The 19,258-nt window shown below is 47.7% G+C and overlaps 6 protein-coding genes across 6 annotated transcripts; 4 read left to right on the plus strand and 2 right to left on the minus strand.

Annotated features, from left to right (window-relative positions):
* Positions 1 to 150: 150 nt before the first annotated feature.
* FTJAE_13077 (uncharacterized protein) lies at positions 151 to 2,302 on the plus strand (the record flags this gene model as incomplete). The annotated part of the gene is made up of 3 exons (XM_037346182.1): positions 151 to 902; positions 998 to 1,389; positions 2,181 to 2,302. The coding sequence occupies 3 exons, from the start codon at positions 151 to 153 to the stop codon at positions 2,300 to 2,302; spliced, it is 1,266 nt and encodes a 421-aa protein (XP_037199876.1).
* A 1,033-nt stretch (positions 2,303 to 3,335) lies between these two features.
* FTJAE_13078 (uncharacterized protein) lies at positions 3,336 to 4,715 on the plus strand (the record flags this gene model as incomplete). Its single annotated transcript, XM_037346183.1, has 1 exon — positions 3,336 to 4,715. The coding sequence occupies one exon, from the start codon at positions 3,336 to 3,338 to the stop codon at positions 4,713 to 4,715; it is 1,380 nt and encodes a 459-aa protein (XP_037199877.1).
* A 1,008-nt stretch (positions 4,716 to 5,723) lies between these two features.
* Positions 5,724 to 6,429, minus strand: FTJAE_13079 (uncharacterized protein; the record flags this gene model as incomplete). The annotated part of the gene is made up of 2 exons (XM_037346184.1): positions 5,724 to 6,334; positions 6,426 to 6,429. The coding sequence occupies 2 exons, from the start codon at positions 6,427 to 6,429 to the stop codon at positions 5,724 to 5,726; spliced, it is 615 nt and encodes a 204-aa protein (XP_037199878.1).
* A 3,200-nt stretch (positions 6,430 to 9,629) lies between these two features.
* On the plus strand, positions 9,630 to 11,312 carry FTJAE_13080 (uncharacterized protein; the record flags this gene model as incomplete). The annotated part of the gene is made up of 1 exon (XM_037346186.1): positions 9,630 to 11,312. The coding sequence occupies one exon, from the start codon at positions 9,630 to 9,632 to the stop codon at positions 11,310 to 11,312; it is 1,683 nt and encodes a 560-aa protein (XP_037199879.1).
* A 755-nt stretch (positions 11,313 to 12,067) lies between these two features.
* On the plus strand, positions 12,068 to 14,020 carry FTJAE_13081 (methyltransferase; the record flags this gene model as incomplete). The annotated part of the gene is made up of 6 exons (XM_037346187.1): positions 12,068 to 12,205; positions 12,298 to 12,350; positions 12,710 to 13,142; positions 13,198 to 13,282; positions 13,332 to 13,452; positions 13,726 to 14,020. The coding sequence occupies 6 exons, from the start codon at positions 12,068 to 12,070 to the stop codon at positions 14,018 to 14,020; spliced, it is 1,125 nt and encodes a 374-aa protein (XP_037199880.1).
* A 1,040-nt stretch (positions 14,021 to 15,060) lies between these two features.
* On the minus strand, positions 15,061 to 15,903 carry FTJAE_13082 (cytidylyltransferase family; the record flags this gene model as incomplete). Its single annotated transcript, XM_037346188.1, has 1 exon — positions 15,061 to 15,903. One exon carries the CDS (start codon positions 15,901 to 15,903, stop codon positions 15,061 to 15,063), a length of 843 nt encoding a protein of 280 aa, XP_037199881.1.
* Between the last annotated feature and the right edge of the window lie 3,355 nt (positions 15,904 to 19,258).

Below are 19,258 nucleotides of genomic sequence, written 5' to 3' on the forward strand. Positions count from 1 at the left end.
GGACTGTGAATATATTGAGAATTATGGACTGCTAGTCCAAACACTTGAACCTTTCAAGTAGCAACAACAACAACTTGATGAGATTTCCTTGGCGCAAAATCTTTGAGAAATTGTCATCAACTTTGCATACATCGACCGTCAAGCAACAACATGTCGATGACACGCAACACGAACCAAAGCAGTCTATTTCGACTACCTCCCGAAGTTCTTCTCCTCATGACGGAAGATGATGCTCTTGAGTGGCAGGATCTTAGAAGACTTCGCCATGTGTGCTTTTTCTTCTTTCACCATCTGGGTAAGCGAGTGCTCAAGGACAGGGACTTTTTCTTCTTCCGCAACGCATGCATGCACGCCGACGTGGATATATTGATCGAGTGTCTGAACAAAAACGCCACTCCAACTGGTGATGATTGGGAAAGTCCTCATCGCTCAGCAGGCGACTATGTAGTCGATGGATTTCGGGCTGGAAACATCTCTGTCGAACAATTCAAGCATACATGGCAGTGGCTGTCTGACCATGGCTTCGAGCTTACTTACTCGAATGAAAACACGGGTGCTGCTTCTGGACAATACCGTCCTTTCTCTGCGGATTTACTGTACATGATATGGTACGCCGCTGATGCTGGACATCTTCAAGCAACTTGCGATGTCATCCACTTCGTCGTCGACATGGGTTTGATGTTTCGAATCTTTCTAGACTTTTCGAATCCCGTAAAGAAGGCGGACAACATGACGATGGGATATAGGCATACACATTTGATAAGCTTCATGCTGGCCACTTATTGCCCGGCTTCCATCTTGAGACTGTTCTTGAAGCAGCTCGATGGCCAAGGCTTGACCCTGAAGAGTCCCTTCAACAGTCAGATCTATCAATGTGATGGCACGGAGATCCACACGTTCATGTGGGAACTGTATAGTTACCATTTCGATTCAATCCCCCCTGGAGGCCAGAAGATAAAGCGGACAGATCCGGGGACCAGGCTAGGACGCTTCTCAGACTAGAGGATCCCAACGGAATAGCAGACAACTTCGGAGACAAGGTCAAGGCGCTAATCGAGTACAACTCTGTCCATGATGGTGAAGCGCGGGTCTTGAAAGATATTTGGAGAAGTCTTCAGAAGATGGCACGCAAAAGAATCGAACGAGGCAGCCTCGATTTTGACCAAGACGGGCTCTGGTTCTGGTACGAACTCAACATGTCAGTTTCGTATCTCGCTACCGATCGAACAATCCTTAACCGTGTCCACCGCCGTGAAGACGCCCCTATTCACCTATTCAGAATCCAAAACTATAGTTGGTACCCGGCAGAATGCCTGTGCTGGATGAGAATGAGCTTTGCTGAAGACAGAGGGCCAATTGACCCTTCGAGATTTGAGGACAGAAGTATAGGTGAGTGGTGGGACATGCCCCTGTGCGACTGGGACTTTCTTACCCTAGAGTTTAAAATGCACTCTAAGGGTTGGCTTGAGCATATAGCAGCTGAAGCTGACTGATTGGAAGCGAGGGGCGTGTCGGTTCAGCGATGGTGAAGATAGCAAATTGGGTAGCAGTCTGGTTGTGGAGAGTGAGTATATCAGGAGATTAAGGAACTTGTAATTCAACATTATGCCTCACATTATTGCGTCTATCAAAATTGCATTTGTATTTCAAGGTGATACTTTGGCCCCTAGTGCTTGTAGCTCGCATCTTTTAAAGATAACTAATGTCCATATCATAGTTTTATGTCGAGCTGACACTCTACTTACTTGAACTTCTGCATAACTCGTCGTCAAGTACTCCGTAGCTCTATGTTTATCGCTTATATGACGATGATTCACAGTCAAATTCATACTAGGTAAACGCGACGATGATTCACAGTCAACCTCGATCGATGATTTCTCCTGCTCTTGGGCATATAAACCTTCGCTCTTCTCATCCCTCCTCTCTCATCTCTTTGTCTTCTATCCTCAATCAAACTCAGTTTCTGAACATAAAAGCCGTATATAACTCTTCTGCAAAACTAAAGAAAATGGAATCGAGTTCAGGGGTAAGCACTTTGCTGGAGTTGGACAGCCTCCAAACGAAGCTCAAAGAAGTGCACGATCCAAGCACCTAAGAACTCGACTCGTCGTTGTTGGAAGCCATCTCATCGCAATGCACATTGAAATTCAAATCACCTGCTTCACTTGAACGATTCGCAGCAACCGCGGCATCTGCGCTCCCTCAGCCTGGCTCTGGCGAAGCTGCGATGAGAAGACTTTCCATCGAATTAGATGTATTCCGCAAAGATCAACTCCCCAACGCATCGGAGCTGGAGGAATGAAGGATAGATTTTTCTCCTCATGGATTTCCGCAAGGTGCGCGCGAACATTTCGAAGAGTGGATGAACGCCGTCCAAAAGGTCTTGGAGCTTGGGTTCACGCTTCCCCTCCCCATCCGGTTTCGAAAGCCATGCTGGAACTATTTAGCTCTTCACAGCCCTTCAGGCACGCTACGAGACCTCAGATCCCCCGTTTAGATCGGGTTGGATAAGAGCTTCTGGAGCCAGGTCCTCCAGTATTAGAGTTCCCTAATGGCTAGAGTCGAGTCTTCCATTTCTGGTGCAAGGATGATGAAGGACCTTGGCATAAGGTGTCAAAAGAAACTTAGCAAAGGTAGCATAAAGTTATTAAGAATATCCTCAACTTATGCTAAATTGCCTAAGTCTTTTTATCATTTAGGATCGAGATACTGGGCTTTCTTTCCTCCCCTAGCGTAACTCGTCGCGCTCACATCAAATAGAACACGTCCTGGTCGATTGTTGTCCCTTAGGTATATTTTTGCAATATGAAACTAAACCAGAGCTGAGTTTCTTGTCGTTTACTGTTAGTGAAGTAAGGTTCTTGAATAGGTAACAGGTGAAGCTTCCGAGAGATGCCCACTCTCTTTGTTTCTTAGTCTGAACAGATGACTGCAGGAAGATGAGAACAAGACTAACACCGCTTTGGTTTCGAGTCTTTCTCTCTGTCGGTATCATTCAACAAAGAAAGGCCCAATAGTGCGTCCTCGGTAGTCGAGAAAGGTCACGAAATAAACCATTTACCATTGTTCTCACTCCCCTTACCCCAAGCCAAGCTCTAAGAGACACAAAGAATCCGTGTGAGGGCAATGTATGATAGTCTTTTATGCTCTTTGCCATTTAGCAACCGCCTGAAATGTTCAGAATTAAAGGCTATACGGAAACTAGATGTTCAGTAAAAAGACCTCAGTATAAAACAAGGCCTTGGGACATGAGATGACAGTATTCAGGGCACTTCAACAGGCATTACAGTCAACACAACGACCAAATTCTATCAACTAACTACAACGACGGCAGAATGTCTCTTCCTGAAAGCAAGAACGAGTCCCGTGGGGTTGGTCTGCTTGACCTACCCAATGAACTTCTCTTCTTGATTATTGGAGATGATGATTTAAGTTGGAGAGATCATTTCAACATTCACCACGTATCCTCTCGACTCTTACACTTGACTTTCAAGCACGTTTACGACGGGAAGCGAGATATTTTTCTCGACGCTTGCTCTTCCGCCAATCTTGATCTCATAATTGAGTGTCTCAAGCATAGAAACGTTCCCACCAGTCAGCTTTGGGAAAGGCGCCACTCAGTCTACAGGACACCGCTTGATGTCCTTTCATTTTCGTTTGTGGATGGGGATTGCTCGGTTGATCAATACATCAAAGTAGCTGAGTGGCTCTTTGATAATGGGTATCAGACGCAACAAGTACTATGCCGCCAGGGAGAGATGACATATTCTCGCGTTGTCTCTCCTTTTTTGCTGGCTATGTTCTCCACGGCGACAGATGCAGATAACCATCGGGACATCTGCCAGGTAGTTGGATTCCTTCTTAACCAGGGATTGGGGTTTCCAGGTGCGTCGACAATACTACAGAGGGCGTCTTACGAAAAGATCCGTAAACATCCAGGATACGCGAAATTTGCTGAGGAATCCGGCAGCGATATGCACTTGATACTGCAGTCGGCTTTCCCGCCAGGTCTGTCCGAGGTTTCTCTCAAGAAATTGGCCTCTGACCTCGGACTGACTCTCAAGTCTCGTCTTGCTCCTGGCTACAGAGATGACCTCAACATTTGCGAATCGACAAAACTCAGCGAGCTGGTCCGAATCCTTTTCGATGACCTGTTTGCTCCGTGGATATACAAAGGAGATAGTCCCAGTTACTTTGCCGATACCTTTGAGGCTAAGATAAAGTTGCTGGTCGAGCATGACGGGATCGGTGGCCATGAACAGCCAGCACTCGAAAACATTCTTGAAGCTCTTCGCAGTATTGAAGCAAGGCAGAGAGAAAATGGCGGTCTCGATTTTGAACGAGACGGCACCTGGTGTTGGCGCGAGCTTTGTGTCTCCATCCGTCAGGCCTCTTCACAAGACCACGGGCCGTACTGGAATCAATATTCTTTGGAGGACCCGCCGCGAGTGATTCGCCCTGATCTCGAGAGGTGCGTTCATGAGTTTGTACGCCCCAAATTATGGTACCCCCCTAAAGATCTGATCGATGCTAGATCGTATGCTTTTCGAAAGATTTACGATAAGCTCGATCCTTCCTGGCTCGAGGATAGCACTGAACAAGATTGGGTCAGCATGCCCTTGGATGCCTGGAATTTTATACATCGTGTTGACGATGGGACTTGCGCCGATGATACTTCCGATGAAGATGGAACTGAAAGCGAGGCAGACGAGTAGTGTATACAACTATCGTCGAGGATGTTCTTACATATTTAGGTAAGTTTATATTAGTAGGTAGGTGTTTTTTTTTCTTCTCTTTTTTGTTTAGATTTGGATTTGTAGACTGAGGCGTTAATCTATATTGGATCATAGTAAAAATAAAACAAATTCTTTGCTTCTTACCTAGACCCATACGTAACTGTTCTAGATAGTACTAGACGTGTAAGAAGGTCGATCTATGCTCCATATCTTCAATAAACCTAATTATGCACATGCGATCAACTCCGAATGTCTGCTAGTATCCTGCTGGATGGTCCCCATCAGAATAATAACCAATTTCCTTTATCCCCATACACGTAGTGTCAAGTGACACATCAATCAGCAAACGCCTATGTTACACGCCTCGTGTCCCTTTTTATTACCCCAGACTAGTGATCCGCAGATCCTTTGCCTAATTTTCGTCGCTTCACCTTCAAATGACTCTCCATCTGGATGCTGTGAATTCTCTCGCATAGTCATATTTTTTGCCGTAACATGGGCAGAGCTCAACACCCTCTTGAACTTTGGTATGAACCTGGAAATGATGCTACAAATGCCAGAAGGTACAATATGTGAAGACTCGTCGGTATTGGGGGGGTGGTCTCATTATGAGTACAGAATGGACAGATCCGGGGCACCAGCGTCCGACCAGCAGAGACGTCGGTGTACCCAATAGTAGACACAAACGATGTGAGGACGTTTTAAGGCTGTCCTGTAATGACTGCCCACCACGATATGAAGAGTGGCCATGGGAATCCGATGATGTCTGTTCCGAGGTTCATCAAGTCACTGAAGGCCTGACTGTCAATCCCATCTTAGGTTCGTGCGATGGTCTTGTCGGCACTCTGACTCCTTAGGATTTGAAGTCTGATCGGTAGTAGAAGGCAGACGTGAGTATATTGATGGGCAGAGAAATTTGAGCGTCATCCGAAGTGCCAGTGGTTTGAAATGTTCTTTGTACCCATCTTCATAGTATCGTCTACTCCATTAGTCAATACATGATCGCCTGGTAGCTGTCGTATCGTCGTACTGGCCGGCCAAAAGGCCAGCATGTCGTCGAGCTTCGTTGATGCTGGGATGTTCTTGAAGTATCTTCTCACGGCTAGAGGCAAGCTTTTTATCTTCCTTGACGACGTCGGGAAGCGCCATAACACGAGCAAGGCCGTTTGATGATAGTGCTAAAGGGGCATTGTCACTTCGGTTGAGTAGAGCGCTTCCCTGCGAGAAGGTAGAGAGAGACCTGATCAAGACCACGTAACATAACATGGGTGGGAAGTCAACCTTCGACACCTTGGCTTGGTAGTGCCTGGCATAAGTGTTGTTGCCTGGCTTATGGCCCATGAGGAATCTGCGCATGTCATCACTGGCGTTCATTGCTAGAACGTATGCAGCTCCACGGTGCAGGCAGTACCCAACACATTTCGTTTCAATACCACACCATTGTCCAAGTCTGGAGATTTGTGGCGAGATGTCAACTATCTGGACGGGTCCTTTGTCAGGTTGTGATGGATCATCCGTCTGAGCACCGGCACATCCATCAGCTCCTCCTTGAGCTGGATCCGACGACCAGTCTTGGCGATGTGAGACGGTAGCGTTATCTGGGATAGATCATTCCAACTGCTGAAGCCCTCGCCGAAAAGTGTTGACGAGAAGACGGAGAGTATCTTCAGAAGCTATTGAAATAGGTACTCATATTGAACTGAGAGTCATCAAGAGTGATGTTCTTTGCTTACCTGGCCTCGGGGAGCAAGAAAACATCGGTTTTAAGTAAAGGTATCCTAAACTTATCCTAAGCCTATCCTAAATTTATACTAGATTATCTAAATTTATACTAAATTATGCCCAAAAGACCTTGAGATTGATGCAGCCGGCGAACACATCGTCCTCGACGCTCTGAAAACAGTAGAATTGAGCGTCCTCCTATCGAAGACACATATGCTCCAGTCTCACATGCTTTCTTGCAAACTCCCCACCGCGGCCGCACGTATCTATGACCAGCATCATATAGAGTGTGAGGTTGAGAACTGCGCGCATTGAGCCAAATGTGCCGAGATACTCGGGTTCATACAACTTGGACACAATGAAAGAGACGTCTTTCGAGCTAGTAAGAAGCCTAAATTTAGCTTCCGTCGTGAGGCCTTCCTGAACAGCCAAGTTGTTTGATATGAAGAAGCCCATCTGCTTCCGAATATCACTGTTATAGGAACGGTTAGATTCCGTTCCATTGACCACAGCAGGCAGCTGATATGGCCAATGACAGTGTTGACCTTTAATGTATCTCCTATTTTTCCAACACGAGAGCGTGCTAGATACCGAGAGTATTCTTTAAGAAGAACATGATCCGGCTCGTTGCTGTCAGGGGCAGAGAATGCAGCCTGGGCATCAATCCCAGGGTGCTCGTCTTCAATAAACTCAATGAACCACTTCTTCGAGAGTCTCAGCATGTATAGAGTGGTATGCGCAAGGGGTTTCTGGGCGAACTTGATGTTCTACTCCTTCTGTTTCTCGAGTTCTTCGGATGTCAGACTTCTTTGGGCTGCAGCGAAACGTGCTCGCCGTTTCTCTCGATTACTGACGCGGAGGATGGTGACTCAGGCGTTTCAGGGGTAAGGCGAAGGGACTGATGTCAACAAATACATGGAAGGTGCAGTTGTTGGAAGCTGGGTATCCATCGATGAAGGAGTCGAAATGCATAGGAGACCAGCGCAGTGTTGGATTTGACGCTGAATCGAAACTGTAGCAGATGAAGATTGCGGAAATGACCGAAAATAGTAAGACGGAAGTCGAAGTAGTGTGGTAATGGAGCGATCTAGAGATTATATGGTTAGAAAACTGAGAAACCATTCATTACGAATGCGAAGACTTACCAGAAGCCAAAGGCAAGACACCTCACTTCTGTTCTCAATGCGATGCGACATAACGATAGGTATTGCATATGGATTTTCTATCAGAGAGAGGGGGTTCGCAGTAGGTGAAGTAAGATGGTGATGGAGGAGGAAAGGAGGCGAGGTGGAGGTGGAGATGGAGAGGGAATCAAGTCCTTTCTGAAAGCGATCTGGCGGGCAATGATTCACTGGCATTCAATGAAATTCGCATTTTTAGCTGAATTCCCCAATATTTCAGTGCATCATTATAAGTTTAGGGCAATGGTTGTAAAATAATTATCTGTCCCCTACACATTCACATCTCCAAAAATCTCACCTCTCCCTCCGTTCTATTTTATTTTCCCCCAAGCAGCACTCTTGCACAACCGCTTTATGTGTTCCTTTTACTGATCACATCAAACAAGACCTATCATTGAGTTCACAGAGGAATCGTAAGGTTCGTAAGTAATTCCCCAACATTCGAAGCGCTGATCAGTGCAAGGAATGGCCATACGGCACAATCTTAGCTGATCACAGTCTCTCACAGGACATTTAGACCTCAAGCGCTACTCGAATCACGGATAGCTGTCCGGAGAACAACGAGGAGCCCATTTCGCAGGAGTTTCTAGACAAATGGGCTGCGAAGGGGACGGCAAAGGAAATCTTCGAACCCCCCTGGTGTCTCGTGGAAGAAGTGGGAGAAGCATGTCATCCGGGCCTTGGAGAAAGACCAAGCCCACCGACATGAACGGTTCCTGGTCAAACAGGTATGCTATGCTATTGTAGTTCTTAGTCGGGTAAATCTCTAACGTACCAATAGGAGACCAAAGTTGAAAAATACTGGAAGGTAAAAACATATTCTTATTTATCGGTGACTTTCCACTAACGGCCCATATGCAGCGTGTTTTCTTTGCACAAAGTACATCCGGACTCAATCGGAGGAAATTCTGGACGAGGACGACGAAATCCCGATGAGCGAGGAAGAAGAAGACCGTAGCGAAGACACCGATCATCACCTCAGCACCACAATCCTACCATCCACGTCCATGGTGGTGCGGCTGCCATGAAGGCCGACGACGATGACGAGGCCGCCATTGAGTAGATGGCTAGAACTGATGCCAAGGAGATTACTTGTTCATGCATTTATTTGCTAGTCAGGTCTCGGGGAGCAAAAGAAATGTCAGATCAAAGTAAAGATATTTTGAACATATCCTAAAGGCATCCTAAACTTATCCTAAACTTAGGTATCATAGGTTCATCCTAAATTTATACTAAATTACCCAAGTCTTTTTATTATTTAGGATCAAGATCTTAATCGGATTGAGGGCATACAGCATAAATATTCTCACATGTCTAGTATTATCTGGAACAACTATGTATCCCTATCTCAACGAAATGCCCATTCTTTGTTGTCTATCAAAAAGACGAACAATTCTTTCTGAGAACATAATAAAGAGCTCTGACAGCCGATCGCTGTTCGCTGTATCAATCACTTTCCACAATTTACTTAGTCCCTCAGAAACAAGAAGCTCTTGTGTTAAAGGGGGTTGTTTGGTGATTTATTCCGCTTGGCAGACAGTGGCCAGACTGCATTTACGATCCAGATTTAGCACGCCCCCAAGCGCCGGGTATTGTATAGCAAGGCTCTGATCTCCATTCTGAGAGAGACATCCCGGGTGCTATATTGCTCCCCTCCCTGTTTCCAACGACACATGCCACCCTAAGACTCAGTGGTGACAGGACGAGATCTCCCGCACTCATCACATTCACGGTTAAAAGAACAGAATATTTCTTCCTCAATTTAACATTATTGTATAGTTAATATATCGAACAGCAGCATTTAGCTGTCCTGGTTTCTCATCATGTTCCCGTAAAGAATTGTTCGTCTCTGCTAGTATAAACTGGCACTTATCTGCAGTATCAACTAGAGATTAAACCTCACTCACACATTCTCCTCATCCGTTTGAGAAACCAAACAGCCTCTTCCTTTTCAGAAACATTGTCTCTGTAGCATTTCGTTGCCACCACAATGTCTTCTCAGGACAACTCACCTGCCTCCACCTCTGGCTCTGGCTCCGAGCTTATCCCCCACAAAACTCTTCTCGGCCTGCCAGAAGAGCTACAGGTACTCACCGCCCAAGCTCTAAGCGATGACATCGACGTAAAAGTCGATGTGTTGTGTAAGCTCATGCTGGCCTGCACTCAAATGAGTCGGATCGTCCGTCCATTTGTCCTCCGCGCCTCAAGCTTTAGGTCGTTTCGACGCGCTGTTGAGTCGGCCTACCTGCCGATTATGCGTCTCTGTGACGAACACCGCGCAGCCCCAGTCGAAATGAGCTGGACTGTTAGACCTTCGTGGAGGGAATATCGACCCATCGACGCTCTACTCCTCAACTTGGACGAGCACCATAATAGTCCGCGAAGCGAACAGATGCAGCAGGTAATTCGTGCGAGTGTCTATGTGGCTCTTCAGTGGCTCCTTGAGAAGGGCGCTGATGGGGAAGCGAACTTGGTGAGTGAATCCCTCAACGGTTTTCGCTATCAGCGGTTGGATATGGGTCTTGGACACATGCCCACGAGACTCTTGAAGCAACTCCAACTTGACATTGGTAGACCTGGGATTGACATGTATCTTAACATGATTGAGCTGCTGAGTAGCTATGGCTTTCCGAACCCAACTCGGCCCAACGCCCTCGACGGCGTGTTGGCCACCGACAAGTCCCCTTTCTACCATCCGGTGTGTAACTGGGCGGACACGGAGCCATTTCCCTTTGTTGAAGGTGCAATCACAGAGACGTATTTCACCGAGCATCCGCTGGACCTGGCGCTCAAGTCGCACATTCCGCCTCGTCTGTTGGAGTTGATGCTGCAGGAATATGCCAGTCGAGACGTCAGCCTACTTACCTTCTACAACGAGTGTCCAGAAGGGCTCAAGAAGACTTGCAAGGGAAAGAGGCCTCGTGTAGATGATGAATGGGTGGGTGTCAGTTCCATTGGTACTCTTATTGGAACGCTTCATGCTGACTTGCACAGCCCATCGGTGACCCGTTGGAGGGCATCGTATCCTGGAGAAGTCGCCGACATTTTCCGCCAGAAGCTCGACATCATGATCGAGTACGAGATGATTGACATTCTGGAGCAGGCCCTGCTCAAGAGTATTCTTGCAGCTCTGGACGCAATCACTGCGCAAATCACTGCCGATGGGCGTATAGTGCCCATGCAGTTCATGCGCTCGTGGGTAACGCTTAGCAATGCAGTTCGACCCTATTGCGCCGGCGAGTATGAGTTGATGTACGACATAACCAGCACAATTCGTCGCAGTGGACCTGGTCGCGTCCATGAATTCGTTATTGATACCGAATGGAACCCATGGTACATGTGGTTTGTGTGGTTCGATGCATGCAGACGTCGTGATCTGACAATCTGGAACGTCAGTCGAGCGGTATTCCACGAGAACAGACGTTATTTCTGGCAGAAGCAACACGGTTATGAGATCGAGTTTATACTCGGGTATTTCGACCGTGATCAGTGCCAGCCTTGGTACGAGGTTGATGTGTTGGAGTGGTGTCAGCAAATGTCGGCAACTTTTACTGCCGACGGGGTCCCAAACAATTTGCAGGAGGACTTCGAAACTTGGTGTGCATTCATGGAAGGGGAACTGGAGGAAGAGAGAATTCCCTTCGAATGGTGGAGCCAGCTCACCAAAGCGTGATGGAAGTAGGTTATCTGGGGGAGAAATACTAGATCTAGGTAGTTGGGTGCGGGGGGTTAGCATTCGCGATACTGGGGAATAAGTAGGATCCGGGGTTTTTGCTAGAATTGAACGAGCGTTAGACGCTCTTGAATTGATTGGATAAAAAAGTTTCCATTGAAGCTATCACGAGTGATGATTAGAAGCTCAAGTGATGTAACGATCAAGGTTGAGACAAGAGGGCACTAGACTAAAAGCAGCCCCCCACTGAACCATACTGAGACACCGCTTACGGGAGCGACGGGATCTACTGTACAGCACCATTTAGCAAACAGAACCAAAAGTACAGTACAAGTAACTTTCTGGTTCACAGCCCAAGGCTCTAGTTAGTCTAGTCTAGGATCATCTTGGGTTCCATCCAAGGCAGACGAAGGAGGGGTCGGTTGGGTTTTGTTTGCCTCTGATCTTTTCTTTCGGTTCCCTCGCCTTGTTCTAGGTAAGGTAATCAAGGTTGCTTTTTGCTATACCGACCTTTTGGTTTTTTAGCTCTAGGCTCTAGACTCCTTCTTCTTCCCTCTTCTCATTCTTCTTTTCTTCTTTTCTCCTTCATCATCTATCGATATCTGATATAACATTAACCCTGTCGAGAAACATCTCCACTCTTTACAAAAACATCCGGGCCCCTTCAACCAACAACACACCCACTCACGCCCCCCCATATCACTCACATAAACGTAACTGACTGTATCAAGTAATCCTATGGATCGCGATATATCATGACAGACCAACTGCCTCCAGACACCCCCACTGCTACTGCTACTGACTCTCCTCCTCCTCCTTCAGCCGCTGCAGCCCCCGCTGCTCCATCCTCCCCCGCTCCTCAGGCTGAGCTCATCCCCGCAGAGGACCCTGAGGTGCGTTGTACCCTCCCTCTCTTACATAAAACCTGTAGAGTAATAGTCATTGAGAAATTAACATCTTGTGTCTTTTTTTGCCGTGTTTGTAGGATACTTCCGATATTGATCGTTATGAAATTGATTCAGCTCTTGGATCCGATGCGTGAGTTTGTTCCACTTCTCGTATGTCTTGTTCCGCTCAACTCACATATTCCCGCTCAGTGCAAGTTTTATGTACCCGGACTCGGTGACGGCGAGCATTCTCGAGTACAGAACTATCCAGGGGAGAACATATCACAGCGATCGCTATGCTCATGAATATGTTATGCCGAATGATGAGCAGCAACTTCAATCGGTTGACATCACTCATCACTACCTCACCATACTGCTAGATAACAATCTCTTCTTGGCGCCCATATCGCCCCATGTTCAGAGAGTTCTCGATGTCGGAACTGGTTCCGGAATATGGGCAATGCAAGTTCCCCTCCCCATGCCTCACTTCAATTGACTGACCGTCTTCAGAGACTTTGCAGATGCATATCCAAGCGCTCAAGTAATCGGCTCAGATCTCTCACCCACCCAGCCTGAATGGGTCCCTGCAAACGTGCACTTTGAGATCGCAGACGCAACTCTCACCTGGCCTTGGAAAGACAACTACTTCGACTTCACCCACATCCGCTACCTCTTTGGATCAGTCCAAGACTGGCCTGCCCTCTTCCAAGAAGCATATCGCTGCTGTGCACCCGGTGGCTGGGTCCAATCATGCGAGGCTGACATACATTTCTACTCCGATGACGGAACGACAGACAGCGAGCCTGCACTCCAGAAGTGGGCGGATCTGTACGAGAAAGGCGGCGCGGCAACGGGGAGGACGTTTTTTCTTCAGCAGGAGGCGCTGCAGGAGAGGAGTATCACAGAGGCTGGCTTCACGGATGTCAGGATATTTGATTACAAGGTGCGACGGCGGATTTGTTTGAGGTGATACCCTGCTAACGATGTTTGGGCTGCAGCTACCCGTGGGAGGATGGACCAGTAATCGGAAGCTTTTTGAGCTGGGCGAGTACGTCAGGTTGACTTTGGAAAACGATCTTGAGGGTATGTATTCGCCATCGCATCTCCTCGCTCGCTCGCTGACTCGTGGTAGGATACACGCTGTATATTTGGCACAACGTGCTTAACTGGCCGAGGGAGGAATACCCGCAGTTCCTCGCGGCGATGCGAAAAGCGATCTGTAGTCGGAAGGTTCATGGATACATGATGGTGCGGTACGTTTACGGGCGGAAGCCATGAGGCCACGAGGTATCAACGAATGCAATGAGTGACGAGAACACTGGGCGGTCGGATGGGTACATAGAGCGCGACGGTCGGAGGCACATGGGAACGGCGGAGCGCGTGGGTTCGTTTGTCTTGGAGGTCAAAGGCGTATTTCAGGCAGGAGGACTCTTTAGAGAATATTTAATCAGCATAACATTCGGGAATACACATGCACTCGAGCAAGACTTGTGCATATCAACGACCTGACGGCGCTGTCCCAACAGAATTTTCCTTACCATCGCGTCAAGTTCTTCAGTCACCACAGCAACACACGTTAACATCACAGCAGAGCTTCTTCCTCACCTCCAGGGCAAGCCCCAGCAAGCAACGAAAAAGAGAAGGGAGAAAACACGCCTGTCAGACGTCCATCAACACCCACCCCGACCGCGCGCCCGAAGGCAAGACCGCAATCAGGGTCGAGATCATCAAATACAACCATCTCTGTACAGCCACCCACCGGAGCAGGCAAGACCGCCGTCCTTGCGGACAGATCGAGAGGACCAAAGGTATTCACTCTAGGGTGTCGAGGATATGCACTCATCAACCAGGGTGGGATCTGTGGCTCTTTTAGGGAACCAAGAGAAGGTCGAATACTATAGAAATGATTCTCTGAAGTATTGTCGACATGAAGAAGAAAAGAAGAAAAAAGTCCAAAAGGTCGGAGCGAAGGCGCGCTTTTATAGGGTGCCTGTGGGGCGCGGGATCACTCGCTCTTCACCGCCTAAAAGTTGCTGGCAGAATTGATTTTTTTGAGCCTCAGGGTTTTGAGCAATGTGGAGGTTCTGATTGGTTGATGGGCTGTGCGTTGGTGATCCACTGCAGACGACTTTGAGCTGTACAGCGAATCACAGCAAGAGAAAGTGGACGCTGCAGTGATTTTTTTCTGCGCGATGCGAGAGCTTGGATTTTTTGAAGTGGATCATTTTGGAGGTTTGCGCCGAAATTGAGATCGAATGCGGAAGCAGAATGCGACTGCATGAATCATTGCGCTGAGGTGGGAGGCTGTGTTTGACTCTGTGATGTCTACGAGAGTTGGGCGAACGGATTTTGGAGTTGATATTGTGTCTAGATCTACATTGTGTATTATGTATAGAATCTGCCTCAAGATATGCATGCATGGTAAAATGTGAAGGCCCGGCTTGTGTATGGGCGCATTCATAAAGCTGATGCTGCGCGCCGAGTGCATGATGTTGTTCAATGCTTGTGTGCAGACGAACACCTCTCTTCTGTTACTACTTGTCCTGCCAGTTCTGAACTGAGTACCACTGAAGCTTGGAATAGCCGCAGAAACAAATACATCTATCCGTACTAGGAATAGTATCTTATAAACTGGTGTTGTGTCGCCAAGCAAAGCGTTGCTGTGAAATCACTTCTGTTTTGTCCTCTACCCTGCAGTTCCTGTTCTCGAGGAACCGCTCAGGTCACGGACCGACCATATTTGCATACATTTCCAATAGTGTTCATGAGCATCTCGGTGCATCTGTAAAATTTTGCATTTGACTTGTGAGATCGCCGAAAGCCAGCAGCCTATCTCAAAACTCCAAGTTAACATAATAGCGCTACAGACTCTCATCGCGACCTTTGTACAAAGCCTCCCTCTCAATCCAACATCTCACCTCCTCTCCAACCAACCCTTCCAGGCCCCCCTCACCATTCTTGACAACTTCTCTCACCCGTGAACTACTCACATCACCATCGCCTTCCCTTCCCTCGACCATCTCCACTCTATCAACCCAAGCTTCATCACCTCCGACATCCCTCACCCTCTCCTTCGTCAACCACGCTCTCTGCTCATCGACTCCTCCCCACGTCTCATCCGGCCTCGTCGTAACTCTCACCTTACACTTCTTAAAGAACGGCCCGAGCGAATTTTGGATACCCTCGTTGTAGTACTTTGGATTAAAGATGCGAACTATGGTGTCAAAGCCTGCGAGGAATGTCTGCGTTGGTTGACCTCCATCTTGTGTAGCATAAAACCCCGATTCAGATATGGCTTTCGCCTTATCATGAAAGAAAGGCATCGTCGTAACAGCAACATCGATCTCTACACCCTCATCAAGCAGCTCCCGCCCCATCGCCTCCATCATACTCAATCTGATAGGAAAACTCGCCGGCTTCGGCGCCTTATCAGCATTATTCACCGACAGCAGCAGCATCAACCTCTTCTCCCCTTCTAATCTCAACGCAGACCTCGCCATGCTTGCGTGCGCTAACGTCGGCGGATTGAAGCTTGAGTCAAGAATCACAAGATTCTGTAGTGGGCGGGATGGTCGGCGCGGCGCGGGGACATCGGAAGTGTGGGGTAGAGTACAGAGGATGCGGAATGAGTCTTGCGATGACTGGAACGATGTGAGGGCGCGAGAGAACGATGCAACGAGTGATCGAGCTTCTATTAAAGGCATTTTGGAGTTTAGTGAGTCTTTTGTGCTCATCGTGTGGTGATGTGAGGGAGGATGTTGTAAGTTGTGAGATCAAGCATTGCAGCGACGTGGGGCAGCGATTGACCGGGGTGAGCCAGAAATAGCTGGAATCATATATGACCTCCTTGTCCACTTGGTAGCCACGTCAAGCAAGAATATTTGCTTGTTATAGGATTGATACATCTGAAATCAAGTTCGCAGAGTTAGGTTCTTTGAGAACCATGACAAGATCACCGTTGGGATTATCGTCATTGAGGACTTCCCAAACATCATGTGCTCAGTGAATGTTCTCTAGAAATAAGTGCATTTGGTGACCTGCGGTAAACTAGATGTTTCCGCGTCAAAGATACTACATATTATGATGTATCAAACCTTTTATAGCATCACACCAAAGACTTGGCCGTCTGTAGTCTTATCGTCATTGCGTTGGCCCAAGGTGGTACTACTGGTATTGCCAGCATCGCGAGGGGCAAGAGAGCTATCCTAACCACCTTAGCTACGGTGCAAGCTCGGAAGCGGTGATCCGCTTGTTATGATCCCACGCCAATAGGCGCAATAGAATCTGGGTGCGGTCATCATTAGGCTTGAGCTTGTGTAGCTCCTGTGCGTGGTTAAGGCCTTTCTCGGATACAACTTCTCTTGTTTGACGAGACAGCGAGGCCACTGGGCCATGGCAGGTCTGTAAAGGGCCACCTAGATCCTTGTCGGCGTGGGTCTGAGTGTCCTCGGTATCAGTTGGTTGGCGGGTGTAGCCATAGTGCCGACTTCTTCGGCGACCTGTCTGGCTGCAACCAACGGAGGTTGGTAAGTATCTTGTTCTCTATATATATCGAGGTAGGGCTACCGATTCACATTCTGTACTATTGCGAAGCAACAAATTGGTTTGTGGGCGCAGATAACGTGTTGCTATTGGGTATGACAGTTGGCATCGATCAAGCAGCCCTAGCCTCCAAGACTTGCTCGTATAGAGCCTCCCCGAGGGTATCCTTCAAGGGCTGTAGCCATTTTTCTTTGCAGCTTAATATCATCAGGCATACATTTGTTATTTCATGTAACCTCTGCTACAAAATATATAATCCCTCGGACAATAAGGTGCCTGTTTCGATGAACTGAAGAGCCCACTCGAAACGTTGTCTTAAGCAGGCAAGGCTGCGAACTTCTGGCAATGTCTAACAGATTGGCATCTGGAGTGACGAAATCCCCTAAAAGATACACCTCGTTCTGACACATGGCTGTGGCCCTTTTTGGTGGTGAGGAGTAGAGTACCTCTGTGAGCGAATTGTCTACCGCCAGCAGATGAAACTTGGCATATATTTAACGCAACAACTTCGAGGTGAGCCGCGTGGAGTTCAACGGAAATGACGGTAGTGTTGGGAATTTGACTTTGTGGGAAAGGGTTGTAGTTCTGAGTCGGTATAAATCAAAACCAGCCCTCAAAACAAACGAAATCAGACCTTGCAAACATCCACCTTAACCATGATAGGCCCATTACTTCTGGAGCCTTGGATACTATTCTGAACAGGTTCAAACTGAAGTAAGCGGCACAATTCGCTCTCCAGGTGGTTGACCACTCCGGCCAGAATAGAGAACTCCCCGTAACACTCTCTGTTAGGGTAACGACAGACGTGGTGAGGCCAGGTGCTGGTTCAGACTCGACAGCTATCTGAATAGTAAGTCAAGGTTGCCGGGTTGATCCATGATGGGAGTGCACAGATGCCCATCCCGGTGATATTTATTATAGAGCTGAACCAATATGGCTCCTCGAATTTCTCCAATCGATCTCTGGCCCATCCGCTTTCTGACCAGGGCAACTCGCTGAAGCCACAAGAGACTTCGTATTTGGTATTACCAATAGCTTCATATGGTGTTCATTCAACGCCGATGATACGTTCAGCCCTATGTCTCTGAAGATATCTCTATAGTTCTCCGTCTTCCTTCTCAGAAATGAATCCAGCGGCAGTTTCAAGAGCATCTGAACCACAAGATTTCTCAATTCGACAGCCAGGCTCTTGTCTGACAGTACCCAGCAAACACGCGCTTGTTCTGTCGATCGAGAAAGAGGTCGACGTCTCGTCTGGCACGGTCCTTCTTTGCTGATGCTTCGAGCATATGGCCGTGCAGAGCATACTCGGGGTACCAAATTTGCCGTAATTCAAATGGAGCAATCTTTTCATCCACGACTTATGTCTTTTTGTTCAAATGGCCACACCGCCCAGCTTCAGTCTTGTACACCTCTGTGCATCCCTTGACTGGGCAGTCCCATTCCTTGCCCTTGTGTGAGGATATGTGGCCGGCGAGACCGCTTGAAAGTCTTAGCTCACGGTGAATTAGGCTGCTTCCCTTGCACATAATGGAAAGCAGTCTTTTGAGCCTGATCGACCGAAGTCCTTTCCATAGAATCAGATATACCGGCCATTTTCGTTCAACAGGATTAAAGCAGCTCGATGATAGGCCGAGCATTGTGTTCTGTATGCACTGCAGAGGAACCGCAATCTCTGCAAGCTTGAAAGGCTGAGAATTTTACTTCTGGCTGAAGTTTGAAGGGTGGGAGAGTAGAATTTGTCGAAGAGCATATCGTTCATCATCTTCCAGGTCGTGGAGATCTGTTCAACCTATTCGGGGCCACCGATCCCAGGCTCGTGGGCGTCCCCCAGTGGTGATGGGGAAGCTTTGTTTGCTTGAGGTCCTTCTCGGATCGAATGACCTAGATACGTGCAAATTGACTGGGTAGACCTGACCGACGATTCTGTCCTTGCTACCAGTGTTGTGTGATGCCTGCTTCCCTGAGTCGGGCTAGAATATATCTATTGCAAGTCCAGTGACCCATGTATAGTATGTGGTTAGGTTGGTGTCGGTGTATTATTGGGAGAAGAAACATGATAGAGAGCATGCTCCAAAGAGAGAACAAACCACCTTTGGCAGGTTGTTTTTTCATGTATGAATGTAATTAACTCCAACACCAAGTCCACACTGCTGCCTCGAGAGGTAAGGTCATGAAAATATGACTTTGAGTACCTCTTTCGAATTTCTTTTGATGATAAGCCCTTCTATCTCGGATGGCTTGAGAACCCTCCGATCAGGAGATGGACTTCTGCCGGCAAGTTTGTGAATATCTTGCGGTAGACTGGAAAAAGAATGGTGAGACATCGTGAGCTTTTTGTGTATATAAAAGTTTGACTCCAGATTGTTGGCCGGCAGTTGACGGGTATGGTGGGTGCTCATTTGCGTAAGTGAAAGCTCAACGCTTCGTACGAGAAGAGAGAGTCTACACTTGTGCTGTGAAATGGATCCAAGTACTTGAGCCGGACCGTATATGGTTTTAAAAAATACGAACCGA

The sequence above is a fragment of the Fusarium tjaetaba genome (assembly GCF_013396195.1).
Source record: "Fusarium tjaetaba strain NRRL 66243 chromosome Unknown NRRL66243_c0000384, whole genome shotgun sequence".
Classification (NCBI taxonomy): Eukaryota; Fungi; Ascomycota; class Sordariomycetes; order Hypocreales; family Nectriaceae; genus Fusarium; species Fusarium tjaetaba.